The 16,700-nt window shown below is 36.4% G+C and overlaps 1 protein-coding gene across 3 annotated transcripts in view; it reads left to right on the top strand.

Moving 5' to 3' along the window:
• The window catches only part of chm (lysine acetyltransferase chameau), an 853,038-nt gene that overhangs the window by 5,947 nt on the left and 830,391 nt on the right, over positions 1–16,700 (top strand). For all 3 annotated transcript variants that reach the window (XM_069848009.1, XM_069848010.1, XM_069848011.1), the window contains exons 4-5: positions 5,133–5,389; positions 8,323–8,622. In XM_069848009.1, coding sequence (XP_069704110.1) covers positions 5,133–5,389; positions 8,323–8,622 — 557 coding nt within the window. The remainder of the gene's footprint in view (positions 1–5,132; positions 5,390–8,322; positions 8,623–16,700) is intronic.

Raw genomic sequence — 16,700 nt, forward strand, 5'->3', positions numbered from 1 at the left:
TTGATTAATAACTATAAAAATATTTGATTTTTAATAACAATATTATTATCTTACGTAAGTTTTATATATATAATAGCCGCCACTCAGTAAATTATAGAAATGAAGATCTAATTTAACACATTCTCTATATTGGTCCTTTTCCCCTCAGGTCTCCCTACTAACACTATATGCATTTTTGTATTCACCCATATGTGCTACATGCCCTGCCCATCTCAAACATCTGGATTTAATGTTCCTAACTAAGTTAGGTGAAGAATACAATGCACGCAGTTCTACGTTGTGTAACTTTCTCTATTGTCCTGTAACTTCATTCCTCTTAGTCCCAAATATTTTCCTAAACACCTTATTCTCGAACACCCTTTGTTCCTCTCTCAAAGTGAGAGTCCAAGTATCACAGCCATACAGAACACCTGATAATATAACTGTTTTATAAATTCTAATTTTCAGTTTTTTTTAAAGCAGATTAGATGACAAAAGTTTCTCAACCGAATAATAATAATAAAAGGCATTTTCCATATTTATTCTGCATTTATTTCCTCTAGAGTGTCTTTTATTCGCTCCAAGATATTTGAATTTTTCCACCCTTTTCAAGAATAAGTTTTCAGTTTTTAGATTTTCATTTCGTACTATGTTCTGGTCACGAGACATAATTACAGTAGTCTATATACTTTGTCTTTTCGGGATTTACTTCCAAACCTATTTCATTACTTGCTTCAAGTTAAGTTCCCGTGTTTTCCCTAATCGTTTGTGGTATTTCTTCTAACATATTCACGTCATCTGCATAAACAAGCAGCAGATGAAACCCGTTCAATTCGAAACCCTCTCTGTTTTCCTAGACTTTCCTAATGGCATATTCTAGAGCAAAGCTAAAAAGTAAAGGTGATAGTGTATCTCTTTGCTTTAGACCGCAGTGAATTGGAAAAGCATCAGACAGAAACTGGCCTATATGGACTCTGCTATATATTTCACTGAGACACATTTTTATTAATCGAACTAGCTTTTTAGGAATATCAAATTCAATAAGAATATTATATAAAACTTACTATGGTCACGCCAAAAAATCAGTCCCATTCCGAGGCTTATGTTGGGATTTCGTAACAAGCTCTTTTTCACAGTGATGGGTTGTTAGCCCTTCGCCCAACCTGCAAGCTGGATGATCACCCCCTTATCGGCTATCCACGGCTTAAATTCAATACATTCACAGCTATCCTTCATATCTGGAGGCCATATCCTCTATCCGCAACCCGAGGATGTACCATGCCGTGATGATAGGGACCCTCTTTGCTTCTTTTCTACTTTGCTTTTAAATTCACCATTAGGATGACCTAAAGTGATCTTGCACCATTTATATATGGCACTTGTCCATAGTGAAACTTAAATTGCATGCAATTTTTAATTGTGTAACAAAAGTTAACACATTGTGTTTACACGTGTCAGTAATTGTACCGAATTCGAAAACTTGAAAAATGACATGACTACAGAAAAGTTTTTTCTGAATTTCACACACCATTCTAAAAATATCATCGTAATTACGAAATACGAAAAGCCTGAAATCCCATAAGGGCATCGGCCTCCTACAGACGTCCACTAATGTCTTGCCTATCAGTTGGTGCTGCATGGTTGGTTTGCAATACCTCTAGGTATAATGAAAATCTTGAGTCCACTGCTGTGGAGTAACAGCATGTCTGACTGTGAAACAAGTGAGCCCAGGTTCAAATCCTGTTTGGGTCAAGTTACCTGGTTTGGGTTTTTTCCGTGGTTTTTCCCTCAACCAATTGGAACAGGATTGCTGGTAACTTTCGGCGTTGCACCTTGGACTCATTTTGCCTTTAATTTATTCACGTGTCATTGTCACCATTACCATAGTCCAGGTAAATTCATAGTGCAACGTGCTGTATAGTGAGAATGTGCTCAGTTCGAGAGTTAGCACAATAGATCTTCTAGGTTGCATTGCTGGGTCGTAGTACCCCTTCATGAAATGCATATTCAAACTAAAATCTTTCTGGATTCTGTCACTGCCAGTATTGAATTCCATTTCTGAAGTGGAGGCTTCTGTATTCATTAGCTTCAGCGGTAAATATGGTGAGCCTAACAGAGTTCAAAAAAGTACAGTAATTTAGTATTTCCAACTGTGTGTTGAGATTTAATATCTCTGATATTTCAGAACTATGTCAGGGACAATTTGTTCATGTAGAGTACGAGGGTCATCCTGTTGCTTTATTTACAAACAAATACTTTCATGTGTTACATGAATAGTTTCTTCTTCCTAACACATATTAAGCCTGGTGGTCTGTTACAATCTCACTCCATTGTTTCAGCAGACGGCCTAAAGATCTTGTTCCTAAAGGGCGGTAATTTAATGGTTTGCTTGGTATCCTTGTTCTAGGCATCCTGAGTATATCGTCTTTGTTCCTGCAATACTGTAATTCCTATGTGTAAAATATAAAATTGTTCAGTAGGAAGAAAAACACATTTATTCATTCTATGGCAGTAGTACATAGGATACTGTGAATTCTTAAAGTTTCGAAAGAAAGAAATATAATTACATATAGGAGATTTTATTATTTGCTGTATCACTATTTAAGTTATTTAATAGAGCAAAAATCTGAAAATTGATAAATATGTCACATAGGAGTTATTGCAGGTAAAACCACGATATGAGATTTCCATTTCTATCTGTAATTTTGAATTTTCTCTAAAATTGAGTCAATATTTAATTCTTTCAAAATATCCAAATTTTTCTTCTTATCTAATCTATTAGGCTATAGCCAGCGATTCTTCTTAAAAACTTAATTTCATTGGCAGTAATTCGGTCTTTATCACATTTACGTATGGTACAAGCTTCACTTCCATACATGAGGACAAGTCTTGCCAATGTTCTATAGGCTTTAATTCTCGTATGTTTTTATACAAGAGAATGTTTGAAAATATTAATTGTATTCATTGCATAGTTAAAGTAATTCAGTTTTGTAGAAATATCTTTTTCTTGTTCATAGCTAAGTAATAATAATATATGAGGACAAGTCTCACCAATGTTTTATAGGTTTTAATTATTGTATGTTTTTTGGACAAGAGAATGTTTGAAAATATAATTGTATTCATTGCATAGTTAAAGTAATTCAGTTTTGTAGAAATATCTTTTTCTTGTTCATAGCTAAGTAATAATAATATATGAGGACAAGTCTCACCAATGTTTTATAGGTTTTAATTATTGTATGTTTTTTGGACAAGAGAATGTTTGAAAATATAATTATATTCATTGCATAGTTAAAGTAATTCAGTTTTGTAGAAATATCTTTTTCTTGTTCATAGCTAAGTAATAATAATATAATTCAGGGGACCACAAATGACCATCCAGTTTCTTACATTTAATGAAACTCAGAGTATTTAAAATTCATACCGACAGAAAGGGAAACTCAGGAAGTTTTTGTGTAGTACATCAACAATATTTATCTTTAGGACTCATACTCATGTGTGTTGTGGCTTTCATGTAACTGTTTTCTTAACGGACACCAGTTTTTGCAATGTAGCAGTTACGTCACCCGACGTAAACCCCCATTATGCATTGGTCAACAGGTCCTTCGGACCTAGCCGGGAGGACTAAATAGATGTTATTTAGATCCACCGACCTTTCCCTTATGTGCAGTTGCAGCCTTCAGACTGTTGACAAATCATGACTGTCTAGCAAGTCATCTCTACAGAATAGGTATCTCAGCTTCACCCATATGTGTCCTGTGTAACGATCCAGCAGAAATTAATGAAGACCACTTGAAGACCTGTGAAGCATTAAGATCAGAAGAAACTACAGTTCAAAAGTATTGGAAAGCATGACTGCTAATGGCTTCATTGCCAAATGCAAGGCACTAGACAACAACAACAACAACAACAACATCAACAATATGGTAAAACTGCTGCGTAATAACATTTATTCATTGTTGAGATGAAATGGCTGCTATTGAGGACAGAAAAGGTTTTTGTATCCTTCATTTTCATATTAATCAGTCAGTTATTAGTATCCAAAGACATTTCCGAACAAGGTTTGGTATAGAATCACCCAGCAGACCTACAATTCGCAAGTGGTAGTCCGGTTTTTAAGGCAAGGGGATGTACCTATTTGTAAAAATGGAACTCAACTGGACACCCACCAGAGGGAAACAGTTGAGTATGTTCGTGAACGTTTCTCAGGTAGTCCGCGAAAGTCTACCATCAGAGTCAGCAGAGAGCTGCAAATACCAAAGTCGACTGTGTGGAAGATTTCAAAGTTGCTGCAGGCCCTAAAACCAGAGGACAAAATGCTGTGATGTTCTTTCTGAAAGAGTATGCTTTTATGTCCTCCATAGCATGATTCCGTTCACTTCTAATGTTAACATTTACGAAAATCATTGTAATGATTACATTAAATAACCTCACTGCAAGCTTTAGCATTCACATCGCACTTGCCTTTACTTTTAATTATGAATATGCCTTAATGGCTGTTTGTTACAGTGCCGGAGAGAATTTTTCTCCATTCTACCCATTCTTCACCATATGATAATGCAGAATTCCTGCATGGATATATCAATTGAACTTCGGTACATCATAGTAATAAAATAAAATAACAGTGTATTTTATTTAGAATGTTCATTATTTATTGTATAATTCTTCTCTTTTCAATATCGAATGAGCCACCGGCATGCTCAGTCAGTTAAGGCGCTTGCCTGCCAGTCTGAAGTTGCGCTCGGACGCGGGTTCGATCCCCGTTTGGGCTGATTATCTGTTTGGGTTTTTACCGAGGTTTTCTCCAACCGTAAGGTGAATGCCAGGTAATCTATGGCGAATCCTCGTTCTCATCTTGCCAAATACAATCTCGCTATCACCAATCTCATCGACGCTAAATAACCTAGTAGTTGATACAGCGTCGTTAAATAACCAACTAAAAAAAAATTGAATGGTTAAAACATTTTTACTTCTTTTTCTTCACTTCCAAGGGTTTTAGCTATTCACAAATTTGAATTGCTTTCTCTAAATCTGTAAAACAATTGTTTCTGAATGAAACTCTGAACACATCTCGAACAGCAGAGGAACCTACTCTTTAATTAATTATATTGTGATATAAATCTGTACTTGAAATATATTTTTACGTTCTGCTGCAGAGAGTAAAACGAGTGCCAGTGCTGCAAGCAAGTCTCCTGTGAAGAAAGCTGCTGGCCCCAAAGGACCCTGCCCTCGTAAAACTAAAGGTCGTGGAGGAGCTGCTAATAGTGATACTTCACAGACACCAGCAGTGGAAGAACGCCGCTGTCCTCTGGATGGATGTGATTCAATGGGCCATCTTGGAGGTCGAGCAGATAAACACTTTACTGTAGAAGCTTGCCCTATGTATCACAACAAAACAGCACAAGAATGCAAGGTAGGTAGACATCAATTGAGGGACTTAGAACAAAAAGCAGGTAAGTGACAGAAATCTAGTTTTGAGGAAATTACAGTTAAAGTTCTACATGCAATGAAATATTATACACTAGTTTGGTGAAATGATGCCCATATAACAGCACTGCACAGTGTGATAACTTACCTGATTTTATCCCAAAGAAACATCCTTTTGGGCTACCACAACACGCACTTACCTCATTTTTTTTTTTATAATGTCACTTATCTGCTTTTTGTTCTAAGCCCCTCAATTAATGATCCTCGTCTTTTGTTGACATAGATGCTCCTAACCATTGAAATGTGTTTTTATTTTTTGAGTAGAATTTACATTTTTATTTTGTCATTTTTATGGTTGAGTTCTGAAATGCTTCATTATCATATTATGTAATGCAGATTAGGTCAACCTACCTTTCCCATTTCCATATCAGATTAAATTTATTTAAAACAAGTCAGTCCACTATCTTCTAGCTCTAGGGCATCCAATACCTCCACTTTGGTTTATATCCATACACCATAAAAGATATTCTATTAAGGTCCATCCTAAGCACATGGTCATGCCATTTGTTTATACAGGGTCATTCACGAGGAAAGGTAAAAAATTTAGGATGTGAATTCTGAAGTCATTCTGAGTCAAAAAGTTCATATGAATATAGGTCCGTTTTCGAATGTTTACGGAGATATGGCTCTTTGATTTCACAAAAACTTCTAAGATTCCATTTTACCAACTTGCATTTAGAGACAGATAACGGACAAATTTAAAGTTTATATCACGTATGCATACATACCTAATATTCTAGATGTCGAGGTCGATATTTTCGCACATTTTCAAAGGTACCTCCTTCTGCTTCAATGCACTGTTGGGCTCGGGCGTGAATCGCACTCATTGCGTGGGAGAGTTGCACGTAACTGTTCTCTATGCCACATCCAAAATACGGTCGATTAGCGCCTCTCTTGTTTCCCCCTTCCTTTGCTATACCAAGTCTTTCATCCAACCCCATAGACAGTAAGTATCTTCGATATGGTACCCTTCTGTTCGGAAAGTGTCGTTCATATTCAGCGACGGCATGCAAGGAACTTCCATCACACAAACCATAAACATACACAATATCGGCGTATTCTGTAGTCGAAAATTTATAAGGCATCTTGAAAAACGCAACTTAACACTTCCGATAACTGTACCTGTATAACTATTGTACTGTAGGTAGCTGACTGGACTGCTGTGAATTGATGATAGTGTAGGCTATTTGTGTTATCTGCAGGTCCTATGTCATTACATCAGACAAGGGCAGGCAATTGGACATTTGTAATGCCCCACCACCCGGTTTCTTCCTCTTATCTACATCGTTTACAATGCAGATTCCAATGTTACGTCATTCATTGCGACCTTGACCTCGTCTCACGTCAGCAGCATATGGTAACGTCTGATTCATATTGGGGCGAGATGTTTTACCAAAAAAATGTATCTAGCTCCGCCATCGTTCGAAAACGGACCTCTGTTCATATGAACTTTTTCACTCAAAATGACCTAAGATATCGTATCCTAAATTTTTTACCTTTCCTCGTGAATCACTCTGTACATGTAGTCTTGTATGAGTTACATTAAGACATTGACTCCCTTTCTTATGTCTTCATTCCTTTTGTGATTCCTCAAACTACATCCTCTTATTGTTCTCAAAAGTTTAGTCTCTGTTGCTTCAATTTTTTTTTTCCTTGTTTCATTGTGAGAGAATGTTTCAGATCTGTAGATCATTGATGGAATGGCCATCACTTTAAAACTGTCAGATCGTTTTTATGCAGTGTTATTCTTATTGTACCTACCAACTGTTGGAATTTAGGAAATTTTATATCTAGTATTTTTATATGAGATGGCACAACCAAGATTGTTGAATTGGTTCAACTTGTTTAATCGATTGATAATTTATTCTAATCTTTGTTCTTAATGGCAATGTACCTGTGAAACCCAGCTTTTGTTATTTATGTAGACATTTTCAAATTATACTCACTGGTTATAGAATTTATTTTAAAAAGAGCTCTGTATAGATTGTCTTCAGTATTCAGATCCTTTGCATTGTAAATTAACCAACCTATTCCTCTTAATTTATGTGCATATGATTACAATTAAGACTGTTTTTTATTAAGTACATATATCCCAAATAAAATAAAATATTTGCACACCAGTGATTTAAATAGGATAAAGTAAACATGTTTTTTTAATTCCTTAATAAGGTAGGTGGTGATTAAACTTGTAAGCAGATAGATCATGCATTGGTTCTTCGCTTGATTGTGCAGTAATACTGATAAGCGGTTAAACTGCCTTGTGTTGAAATGAAAATTATTTACACTTCACATGACTTCATTTGAATACATTCAGTTTTGGTTCTACAAAATCAGAGTGCACCAGCAGGAAGTGTCCATTGTTGTCACAGCAATTTCATGACCTCACATTGGTTTTATATTTTTTGCAAATTATTCTTATTTTTATCAAAGAAAAATTCTGAAATTAGATAATAAATTGGGGAAACAAGGAAAAATATTAATATATGCATTCAAATATGCGAAATGAAATTAATATACAGTTGAAGTCGAAAGCTCTCAAAATATGCCAAAATGAAGTTGGTTTCATTCGAATGTAAAATCCATGATCAGCAAAGATCCATTTTTACTTTTTCAATGTTCCAAATCAATAAAAATATGCAATTGCATGGAGTTCCGCGGTCCAATGATGACAGTCCTAGAATTGTACTTGAATTATTACACAAATTATTATTTTTTTCTTGGTTCTTTTCCGTAGAATTAAAGTGGCCAGAGAGTTACCTTAATACCTACTTATGAAAGTATGGGAGCTTTGTTATTGTCAGTATGACTGACTTATTGCTATTTAATATGTTCATAAATTTAACAATTGAATTATTTCAGGATATGTATTTAGAACGACGGAAGCGAGAAGAAGACCGAAAAAAGGCTGTGACACAACTGAATAAGAAGTCTCCTAAAACACATCATTTGGCCGCTGAGCAGCGTCACTACCAACTAAAGATAAAGGAGTTTCGGGCAAAGTCTGAGCGACGCAGCAACAACAATAATAGTGATCCAGAAACAGACAGTAGTGCACCAGAAGAGAAAGATCGCGACCGTGAGCCGAAACTGGCAAACATCACATCAGAATATGATCTGAAACTCTTCCAAGAGGCCCAAGCTGTTGCTAGTGAAAAGATTGTGAGTTTTACACTGTTCACTATTTTATACCGTATTTTACAATGCACATAATATGCTCATGGTATTAACTAAAACCGCGACGTATATGCTTCATGCATTGGAATAATGACTTTATTTGCATTTGTTTAATTAGTAACATTTTATTTAATTAATTTTTTGTTGTTTTAATATTTCATTTCCTCATTCTTTTCGCACAATTTCTTGCGATTTTATTTTCTTACATTTAACTATTTATATTTTATCTGTTCTCTTGACTCTTATTTTCTTACATCTTTTATTTTTCATATTCATTTGTTTGCGTCTCCCCTTCTTTAAATTATATTATCAGTGAATTGATCAACATTTTATGTGACAGTTAATGACAGATTAACACAATGGTGGAGAAAACTAGTTACCATTAGACCATTATAAAATCTTGTTCACTCGTTAATAAAGCCTGTGGAATATGTATGTATCCACTTCATTTTACGTGATTCGTGTTCCGCATATTGCGGATAGATGGCAGGACTGTGACCCATTTTTCTAGTTACACACCACTTCAGTGGGTCACGCTGTACATGATGTGTATCTGTGGAGTGTTATGTCTTGTTCTAGGGTGAGTGTATGTGTAAGGTGTTAGTGTAAGTGTAGTGTATGGAATGAGTAGTGATGATGAAGATGAGGAAGGAAGAAGGAGTGGCATAGCCAGACTAATTATTTTGGGTGGGCCACATATGCAGGGTTTAGAAAGTACCTGACCCTCCTGCTGCCGTCAGCTTCCTTGAAACTCATTCTCGGAAGTCTTATTTAATAACATGCAAAATTATGATACACAATTATGCAAGGCATACCTATACAAACGCTTCACAAGGAGAACTGGAGCCATCGAGATTTCCTAGCAACGAATCTGTCGATTGCTGATGATGGGTCCTTCAACAAATCCCAACTTTTCTCTCTCTCAATGGATAGAATTGGTAGATTACAAAGCCTTGTGCTTGACATGATTGTCGAAGTTTTCTTCGTTTCAGAGTTATATCATTGCCTTAATGAAGGACGAACATTTACTAATAGGCCTATCCATTTTTGGAGACTGATGTGCTTCTGATAATGAATTTGCAAGCGCAAGAATATTGTCTAAACATACCAAATAAAATAAGGTTTCAAATTTTTCTAGCTGATGTAACAATTCAGTAGCCTCCACTGCTTCTTTCTTTTTATTGCTGCCAGACAATTTTTAGGCCCAATCCAACACAGTTAAATTGGCTCTTGAAGAAATGAATGCATATTCGACTTCTTACCTTAATGCCATCGACTGTAACTATTGCTCTGGATCCATGGTGTAGTTTTAATGTTGAGTATTTTTCATTAAAAAACGCAAAAATTCGCATATTTTTTGGGTGGGCCTGGGCCCACCTGCTGGCTACACCACTAGAAGAAGGGGAAAGCTGGTGCCAGCACGTAGTCTACTCCTGTTAAATAGCACCAAGGGGGCCGCTGGGACGCCAGGCTTAACGTCCCTGTCCAACGGACAAATCACTATCAACAGTGACATATGCCTTCTCTTCATATGCACTGGGGAGAGATTTTGAGATTTAACCAGGCATATTGGTGCACAATCTAGTGATTAAAAGTTGTGCACCACCATCTCTCCTAGTTCCGAGGTAGAAATTTTACATGCCTTGTGCATGATTGTGCATAGCAATTCCTTTCTTGTCTTCAAAAGAAAACCCCCTGTGATTATTCCTCATCCAAGTCACAGTTTATAGCCTATAAGGCAGACGCAGAAAGAAGGAGGTAGACTACTAAAAATGGATGTTGGAAATATATTAGATTTTTACTTTCCCATTGCATGTTATCTCTTTCTCCTCCTTCACCTTTCCTCTCTCCCTTCTTTTTCCTCTCCCACCTTCTCTTCCTTTCTCTCTGTCTATCTTTCTTCCTTTACTGTTTCATTTCTCGCTTTCTCTTGTTAAAAATATTTGATCTATATTGAATAAATCGTAATTTTGTGTTATTCATTTTAAATAAGAATCCATAACTTCTAATGTCCACCACTTTAGAGTAATGATCAGCATGTTCGACTCCAAAAATAGTGGCCCTGCAATCGAATCCTGCTTGGGACAAGTTGCCTGGTTGAGTTTTTCCGAGGTTTTTCCTCACTCCATTAAGATCAAATGCTGGGTAATTTTCGGTGCTAGACCCTAGGCTTCATTTTCACTTTCATCTTCAGCCATCCTGTCTACTTCCATACTCATGTATGAGACAAACAGAATGTGTGCCCCAACCTCAGAACAGAATTCTTCTTCGTAATCGACTACAGTGTAGGCAGCTAAGTAAATGACTACATATCAATATGCACAGTATTAACAAAAATTAAAAATGTATATATTTCATACCCACCATTTTGAGATGAATTGACTCATAGATACTGAATATGAACAAAATCTTTCCATTATTTAGACTTTACGAGAAATATCTATGCACAGACAGGCTGATAGACAAACAGAGGCATATCAAGAACAGTTCATTCTGTATCAAGGTTGCTGAAAACTTGTATTTTCATGAAAATTTCTAACTAGATTTTTTGCTGCATCACAATAATTTTTCATACTTTACTTATATACTCTAACGAGAAATTGAAAGGTATTGTGGCATTGCAAAAATGTTAAAATGTTATTCTTACTTAAATAAGCACTTCCATGAATTTTGACATTACATTCATTCATAGTTTTCTGCCCAACAAACCCAGTTCTCCAATCTTTCCTGTTTTCTGCCTTCCTTTTAGTCTCTGCATATGATCCTATTTCTTAATGTCATCTAACTTATCATCTATGTGCGTTCTCTTTTGTGTTAGTATCAGGGGCATAGCGTGCATGGATGTGGGTAATGTATCGCATCCCTTGAATTTTTCTGAACAGAAAATATATTTTATCGTTATTTACCAGTACTTTGTTTTGTGTATATTGTGTTATACCTGCTACATATAATAATAATCATTATTTGAAGATTACATTCAAATTTTAATGTCGCTACTACAACAATAAAAGTATATTACACAAGTGACAAAGCCATGCACTCGAGCTAATTTATAAACTGAGAGTTTTTACTCCCAAGAAATGTGACTGTGTATGTCGCATCAGTAGGGCTATGTGAGAGCAAAGCAACGTTCAACTGCTGAGTGGAAGAACGTCACTTATACCAGTGTGCAGAGAATGCGATGTAGATTATGCGTAACCGTGTACGCCTGCGTGACAAAATGTGATGGTATCCTTCACATCAGTTGAGCTATTTGAAAACAGGCAACTGCTGAGTGGAAGAACGTCACTTATACTGTGTGCGAGGGGTGTGATTTAGGTTCCGCATTTGGCGACGAGTATGTGTTTACATTCAGTTTTTCTGTGTGTTCTATAACTGCTGAGTGGAAGAACATCACTTATATACTAAAAACATTATGATGAGAGATAGACTCCAACTACCAATCCTACGAATATCAGTCCAACACTTCATCCAGTACACTAACAGTGGTATTCAATCTGTGGTACATGTGCCACCAGGGGTACAAGGGATTGTCTCTAGGGGTATGCATCCCACTGACAACATACATAAAAATGCTGATATATTTATTTTATACTTGTTGATAATTATTATAGTTTACTTTACAATATCAACGCTTGTTTTTCCTTGCTTCAATAACATTTTACATGATTCATTACTATTACTTTTGAATCAATAACTATTGCATGTATAGGCATAATAATAATAATAATAATAATAATAATAATAATAATAATAAATAAATATATAAATATGGGAAATGCCTGTTATTATTCGGTTCAGAAGCTTTTGTAATCCAGTCTGCTGTCAAAAAATCTGAAAGTTAGAATTTATAAAACAGTTATATTACCGGTTGTTCTGTATGGTTGTGAAACTTGGACTCTCACTTTGAGAGAGGAACAGAGGTTAAGGGTGTTTGAGAATAAGGTTCTTAGGAAGATATTTGGGGCTAAGAGGGATGAAGTTACAGGAGAAAGTTACACAAGTAGAGGGGAAGAGAAGGCCTGATGGCCTTATCTCTACCAGGTTAAATAAATAAATAAACACAGAACTGCATGCATTGCATTCTTCACCTGACATAATTAGGAACATTAAACCCAGATGTTTGCGATGGGCAGTATATGTAGAACCTATGGACAAATCCAGAAATGCATATAGAGTGTTAGTTGGGATGCCAGAGGGAGAAAGACCTTTGGGGAGGTCGAGACGTAGATGGGAGAGTAATATTAAAATGGTTTTGAGGGAGGTGGAATATGATGATAGAGAGTGGATTAATCTTGCACAGGATAGCGACTGATGGCGGGCTTATGTGAGGGCGGAAATGAGCCTCCGGGTTTCTTAAAAGCCATAAGTAATAATAATAATAATAATAATAATAATTTATTTTACATACAACATCAATCATAATTATTTATTATTTCTTAAATATAATTGCAATGCACTTTGGGGATACAAAGATTAAAAAAAATATATTTTGGAGGTGTGCTAGCAAAAAAAATTGAATACCTATGCACTAAAAGACCACTCTTAAAAACACTTTCTTACTTTAGTTTCATAAGGGCTGTAAGGGAATTTAAACATTATTATGTGGAAAATTATGGCCCATTCGACAGGATTTTCGGATGAATATTCTTTTTTCATCCATATAGATTAATCTCATGAAAGCTCAACAAAATCGGTGTTTGGAACACTTCGAACTTCTCTTCTTAGTTGTCTGTCTGTTTCTTACACTCTCTACTTGTCTCTCTTTCTCTAGTTGTTTATCTGTCTCACTCTTCCTCTTCCCATCCTCTTCCTTTCATCCTCCTGTCTCTCTCTCTCTCTCTGTCTGTCTCTAATTCTTTTCTGTCTGTATATCTGCTATATTTTTGTCATATTAGCATTTGATATGCAGACTGAAATAATTCACGACTCAACTGCAAATGTAACAATTTTGCTGCTTGTGAAGATCTTTAATAATGCAGCAATCACATGACAACTCTATGAGATGTTCTGACTTCCACAATTTAACCTCAAATGATATACTGTATGTAATTAGGTACACATTTCCATCTAACTTTATTACACTAATTTCTATCTGGCACATAGCTTATCATTCTGACTTGTTAGTAACATATTATTATAATACATAATTATATTTTGGCATGAATTTCATGTCAGTCTTGTTGAACTGGTTTCTGTTCCAGTGACCACCCATAATGAAATAACACTGCATAAGAACAGGTTGCACATTCTTGATGTAATCTAGTCACAGTCTATTAACATTACCTGCTTTTAGTTGTCACAGGTCATGTCATTCTGATATAATGAATTCTTCAAAATTAAAAGATTTTTAAATAATTGACTATTATATACAATTTTTAGAAAGAGAGTTAATAATTTCCGGCCATTTTTACTTCTTTCATACTACAATATGTTAATAGACTGGCTAGACTGTCAGCTACACCAGAAACCTCTCTTCAAAGCCTGCCTAGTACCATAATTTTGACAATAATATTGTGTATAATGATTGCAGTGATCTACAACAAGTACATTAATAAATTGAATATTGTGATCCCAAAACATATTCAGTCCATTTTTATGAAAGGACTGGTTTAGTTTTTTATCCTCCTGTCTGCGGACTACGTTTTCAAGCGACCTGCACAATAACACAAACTGTAAACAAGGAATGACGTTGTATTGGAAGAAAACAAACTTTAAAATGGAATGATAGAGGTCTCAAATAAATCATATATACAAGGTGGGTCAAAAGCCGCTTTCCCCAATATCTATATACGTAGTACAGTCATTAAGTTCTAATACTGAGCGCATAGTGGTGTTGTGGTGCACTTTAGCGCATAGGTGGCACCATGGTATGATACCTTGTCAGTTAGTCTCTCGACCCAACAAGAGACAGTTGAGTGCATGCACTGTAAGCAGAACTACGGTCTTTGTTGTGATGGTGATTTGAATGCGCATGTCGGAACCCGAGATGTCACAGTTTGAGCAACGGGCAAACATCAAGTTCTGCCAGAAATTAGGCAAAACTGCTGCCGAAACGTTTCAAATGATGCAGCAAGTTTACGGTGAGGACGCAGTGAGTCGCAGTGTTGTGTTTAGGTGGCACCGACGTTTTTTGCAAGGAAGAGACAGTTTGGAAGATGATGTGCGTACTGGTCAGCCACAAACAATTCGAACTGAACGCAAGATCCAAGAAGTTGCAACATTGGTGCATGCTAACCGCTCCCAATCGGTAGACGATATCGCAGCAACAGTAGGGGTCAGCCATGGTACTTACTACAAAATTCTGTCTGATGACCTGAACATGTCTCGTGTTACCCAGCACAGTGTGCCATGAATCCTGTCTCAAGACCAACGTGATGATCGCATGATGATTTGTGGTGACCTCATCAGTAGTGCTGACGATGATCCGACGTTTCTCAACCGGATAATAACTGGAGACGAAACTTGGTGTTTCCTTTACGATCCGCAACTGAAACGACAATCCACCACCTGGAAAACGCAGTTATCACCACGACAGAAAAAACCGCGAACAAGACAGGTCAAAAGGCAAGGTGATGCTTAACTGCTTTTTGATTCAAATGGAATTGTTCACATGGAATTCATCCCAGAAGGTGCATCTGTGAACAAAACCTGCTACAAAGAGATCCTTGGCCGTTTACGAGATTCAATTCGCCGTAAGCGACCTGAGCTATGGCGTACAAAGAATTGGCTGTTGCTACATGACAACGCCCCTGCACATCGCTCTGTCCTTGTCCAAGAGGAACTTGCAAGACAACAGGTGACAGTTCTTCCACACCCTCCATACTCACCTGATCTCGCACCATGCGATTTTTTTCTCTTTTCTCGCATGAAAGCAAACCTACGGGGGCGTAGATTTCATTCTTCCTAAGAGGTCATGACTGCCACAAGAGAAGTCATACAGGACCTTCCTGCCAACATCTTTCAACGGTGCTTCCAGCAGCTATACCAACGTTGGCAAACGTGCGTAACGGCCAACGGAGATTATTTTGAAGGAGGATGTGGTTCTGTTTAAATGTACGCCGTGTAATGCGGCATCTTGTGATACATCCAGATTCTTGTGGGCACCTACCCTCCAGGCGTCAAGTCTTAGAGCTTAATGACTGTACCACGTATGTGTACAAGTATGAAACCTAAGAACGAATATTGGGGGAAGCGACTTTTGACCCACCTTGTATGTATAAATCATAAAAATGGCCAAATGGACTAAGCGAGTTTTGGGATTACATTCTTCAATTACATATTTAAGAACCAAGAAAACAGTAACATTGAAACATAAAATTTTGTTTCCATTGCCTCCATACACATTCGGCTAAGACCATTCAATAATTATGTTACCCTGGCAGAGATGAATTTCATTTTTAAGGTATGGATATCCATAAGGCGAAGTTCATTACTTCAAATGAAAGTATGATGATTAGTAAAGAATTATTCACGTTATTCCTACTATCAGATATCAAAGAGCACCATAATGAATTAGCTGGCAAAACCATCCACAGTAAAGGTAGTATGTGCAGGTGCATCATACAAAGGCTATTTCTTTATCTGTAGAGTTTCTTTATGCTAGTAATGAATTTAATTTCGCGTGCAGTAATCATACTGGTACATAGAATTTCAGTTTTAAATTCTGTCCCAGAAGAAACTGTACTTTTGCTCTCTTTGATTGAAAAACCTATTATCCATGTCTGGGTTTCAGTCTTCGAAGTAAGTACCACCAAAGACGATTTTAACATATTACTGAATAGGGTGCATGTGTGTTTGTATATAATAGTGTCATGTGTGTATGTGTATTTACCTCTTACCGACTGCATTATTTGTACGGTACTGTAGAACCAAATCAGTGCCATTCAATGCTGATTCGTTTTCCACTTGTGTGAAAGATATGTCCAGTCTTTCCACTAAATACACCAACCACAACCGCTTATAATTACAATAATTTGTATATGCTGCATGCTGTACTTGACAGAATTAGAAATAATGTTCTGTAATATGTAATGTTATGCAGATATGGTTAATTTTAAATA

Source organism: Periplaneta americana, chromosome 15 (assembly GCF_040183065.1).
Source record: "Periplaneta americana isolate PAMFEO1 chromosome 15, P.americana_PAMFEO1_priV1, whole genome shotgun sequence".
Taxonomy (NCBI): Eukaryota; Metazoa; Arthropoda; class Insecta; order Blattodea; family Blattidae; genus Periplaneta; species Periplaneta americana.